This window comes from Egretta garzetta, unplaced genomic scaffold (genome assembly GCF_000687185.1).
Source record: "Egretta garzetta isolate BGI_Z169 unplaced genomic scaffold, ASM68718v1 scaffold140, whole genome shotgun sequence".
NCBI classification, from domain to species: Eukaryota; Metazoa; Chordata; class Aves; order Pelecaniformes; family Ardeidae; genus Egretta; species Egretta garzetta.
In genome coordinates, this window is record NW_009258376.1 from 323,947 (window position 1) to 327,066 (window position 3,120).

Here is a 3,120-nt window from a genome sequence, read left to right on the forward strand (position 1 = left end):
GGCGTGGGGCCCTGCCTGTTTGCCGCCCATCCTGCCCACACCCAGCAAACACGGTGCTGGGCCAAACCCTGCCAAAAAGCCAGCTCTGAGGCTGAGGGCACTGGGCTCCCGGCAGCCCCTGGGGACGTGGTGAGGAGCTGGAGCCTGGGGAAGCTGCTTCCAGCTCAGGGACCAGGGGACAGACACGGTCCTCGAGAGCCAAGGGATGGCTGGCACATCTAGCCGGTGGCGGCTGATGGGACTGGAGGACCCTGTCCATCACCAGCTCCCCCAGACCCAAGGTAAAAGCAAGGAAATTATTTCAGCTGCTTGATTTGGGACGGAGGTGGCCAGGCCCTGACAGAGGGGCACCAAGGGAGGAGCATCCTGGCCAGTGATGCTCATGGCCCAGGTCCCTGGGCTCTGAGGATGCTCCCTGCAGCCCGGGGGGATGGCTGCCAAGCGGGGTGCAGCCCAGATCCCCCCTGCTGCCCCCAGCCCATCGCTTTCACCCTCACAGCATCCCTGGCCTCATCCAGCCCTCCTGGAGCAGCCAGGGAGGGGAGCAGCCACCCAAAAGGTGCTGTGGAAGAGCCCAGGACCGCCGGCGGCAAACCCTATGGGACAACGTATGGTGTGTGGCATCTCCTGGGGACACCCTCCCCGGCACAGCAGGGCTGCGGGACAGGGCTGGTGGGAGCTGCTGAAGCAGCTCCATGGTGCAAGCAGCAGTGGCATGGAGGTGCCTGGAGACAGCCTGGCCCGGTGGCAGCGGCACCGCGAGAGCCCGGTCTCTGGGGACAAGGCTGGCCCTTGTGCAGACAGCCTGGCGCCGCTCCCCGCTCCGATGCAGCCTCTGCTGCCTCCGCTCACGCTGCCCGACAGAGGAGCTGGGCCTCTGGCGCTGGGATATGTGTTAAATTCACTTGAAAGCAGTGGAAGAAGAGGGGAAAGAAGGCATAAACTTAAAACCAGTGGCTCGGTGCTTGGCAGCAATTAGGGAAGCAGACAGAGCATGCACCAGGGTGTCTAACACAGCCATACAGCACAAATCCAAACAGATAATTACCAGGCGTCATGGAAGGGCTGTCGCTCCCGCATGGAGCCCACAGCCAGAGTTGTTCGGCACACTGGCTGCCCCTGGGGAGAGAGGGCAGGTGGTGGCAGAGGGGCAGCCCTGCCCTCAGGAGCCCAAGGGGACAGTCACGGGAGGAGACAGATGCTGACAAGTCGCCGGATTGAAATGCAGCCAGCGGGAGGTGTTGGCAATGGTTACACCCAGCTCAGACCTCGGCTGGTCCCCAAGGCTGGGCTCAGGGGGGGGCTGAGCGGATTCAGCAGATTTCCCAGACCTGCCTTGGAAAGCTGAGCCAGGTCCCCCCTGCCCCGGGCGCCGAGGCTGCCTGCCTGGCTCACAGAAATCCCAAACCATGAATGAGCTGGGAAGTCACTTCAAATAGAAAGGCGGATGGAGATCCAGGCCTTCTGGGCACAGGCAAGCTCCAGGCAGCGGCACCCGGAGGCCAGGCAGGCAGGCTGGCTGTCCATCACAGAATCCCAGAATGGCAAGGGTGGGAAGGGACCTCGGGAGCTCACCCAGTCCTACCCCCCTGCTCAAGCAGGCTCACCCAGAGCAGGGGGCACAGGACATCGTCCAGGCGGGGGTTAAATATCTCCAGAGGAGGAGACTCCACACCCCTGGGCAGCCTGGGTCAGGGCTCCGTCACCCTCAAAGTCAAGAAGTTTTTCCTCATATTCAGCTGAAACCTCTTATGTCTCAGTTTGTGCCCATTGCCCCTTGTCCTGGTGCTGAGCACCACTGCAAAGAGGCCACATCTCTCTGGGGAAATGGGAGGGCAAGGATTTGGGGGCTCCTACCACCCCAATGGAGCAGGACTGTGCCTGCGGGGGGAGCCCAGCCTGGAGAGGGTGGGCGGGGGGCACAGACTGGGCAGGGGAGTGGGGCCCATTCCCACCCTCTCCTCTGTCTCTAGCACTGTGGGGCAGCGCTGGGATCTGCCCCCTGCTGCTGCAGGAAAGCCCCTGCCTGCAGCCAGGCAGCCCCCCAGGTTTCTGCACCCTGGGGCTGGGGCCGCATCGCTCCAATGTACGAACTGCAAGTAGCGCATCCCGTGGAGGTCAGAGCTGCTGTGTGCTGGGACACCCAGTGCCCTCCTTCCAACCCACCGAGACAGTGGAGATGGGAAGCCATCTGCCTTGGAGGTGTCAGGACAGAGCCCCTCTGATGCTCCAGCAGCTCCAGGAGCACCTCCATATGCTTTTTGGTCACCCTGAAGCAGCAGGAGAGCAGACAGGCAGCAGAAGAGCCTGTCCTCCGCTCCCCCTTATCTCACTGTTTGCAGATTGCGTGACTGGGCCAACCACAAGGCCACCAGAAGGAGAGTTCGGCACTTGGTACAACAATCCCAGCTCTGGGATCCCTCCGGAAGGGCCCAGCATTGCAGCCCCCCATAGCAACCCCCCTCTGCTCTCGCAGGCTACTCCTCACAGGGGAAGCGTCTGCCAGCAGCGGAGTGCCAGCTCCCAATCCACAGTGGGAGGAAACCTGACAAAAGCAAAGGGCAAAGTCTTTTAGTCTCCCAAATTCACTCCGGGGTGCACATTTCACAGGAAATGTCATTGCCAGAGAAGTCACTCCATTCATGAGGGTTTTGTCATCCACAATGAGCGATGATGCAGTGGTGGGGGGCGGATTTGACGCAGGAAGAGAGAAGAAAGAAGGGGGTCTAAGAGCCTGTCGCTACAAACATTACACAGATGATGAAGTTGCTGGGAAGAATAGGACGAAAGCTGCCAGGAAGACAGAGCTTGTCCAAGCTGTTGGTGAGTTCACCATCTCCACGTGGCAGCGAAGAGGGATGAGGGCCTCGAGAGATGGGCAGGATGCTCGGTCACCCTCTTAGTGCTGCCCCTGCGTGGGTGTTCGCTGGGAGACCCCAGGCTGGGGCAGATGCGACGTGCTGGGTCAGCCTGGCATCCCGCTGCGGCCGGGCTCCAGGGCGAACGCTGGCCTTGGAGGCTACCGAGGGCTCGGGGTCATCCGGGCTCGGAGGCCACTGAGACCCCCTGGCTGTCCAGGAGTGGGAGCCACCGGGGCCCCGGCCCTGCTCGCCGGGCAAG

General features: G+C 62.2%; 1 protein-coding gene across 1 annotated transcript in view; it reads left to right on the forward strand.

The window, feature by feature from the left end:
- Window positions 1-2,663: 2,663 nt before the first annotated feature.
- Window positions 2,664-3,120, forward strand: part of ANTKMT (adenine nucleotide translocase lysine methyltransferase) — a 34,276-nt gene continuing 33,819 nt past the window's right edge. The window contains exon 1 of the mRNA XM_009640013.1: window positions 2,664-2,823. Within this exon, the coding sequence (XP_009638308.1) occupies window positions 2,664-2,823 (160 nt within the window). The remainder of the gene's footprint in view (window positions 2,824-3,120) is intronic.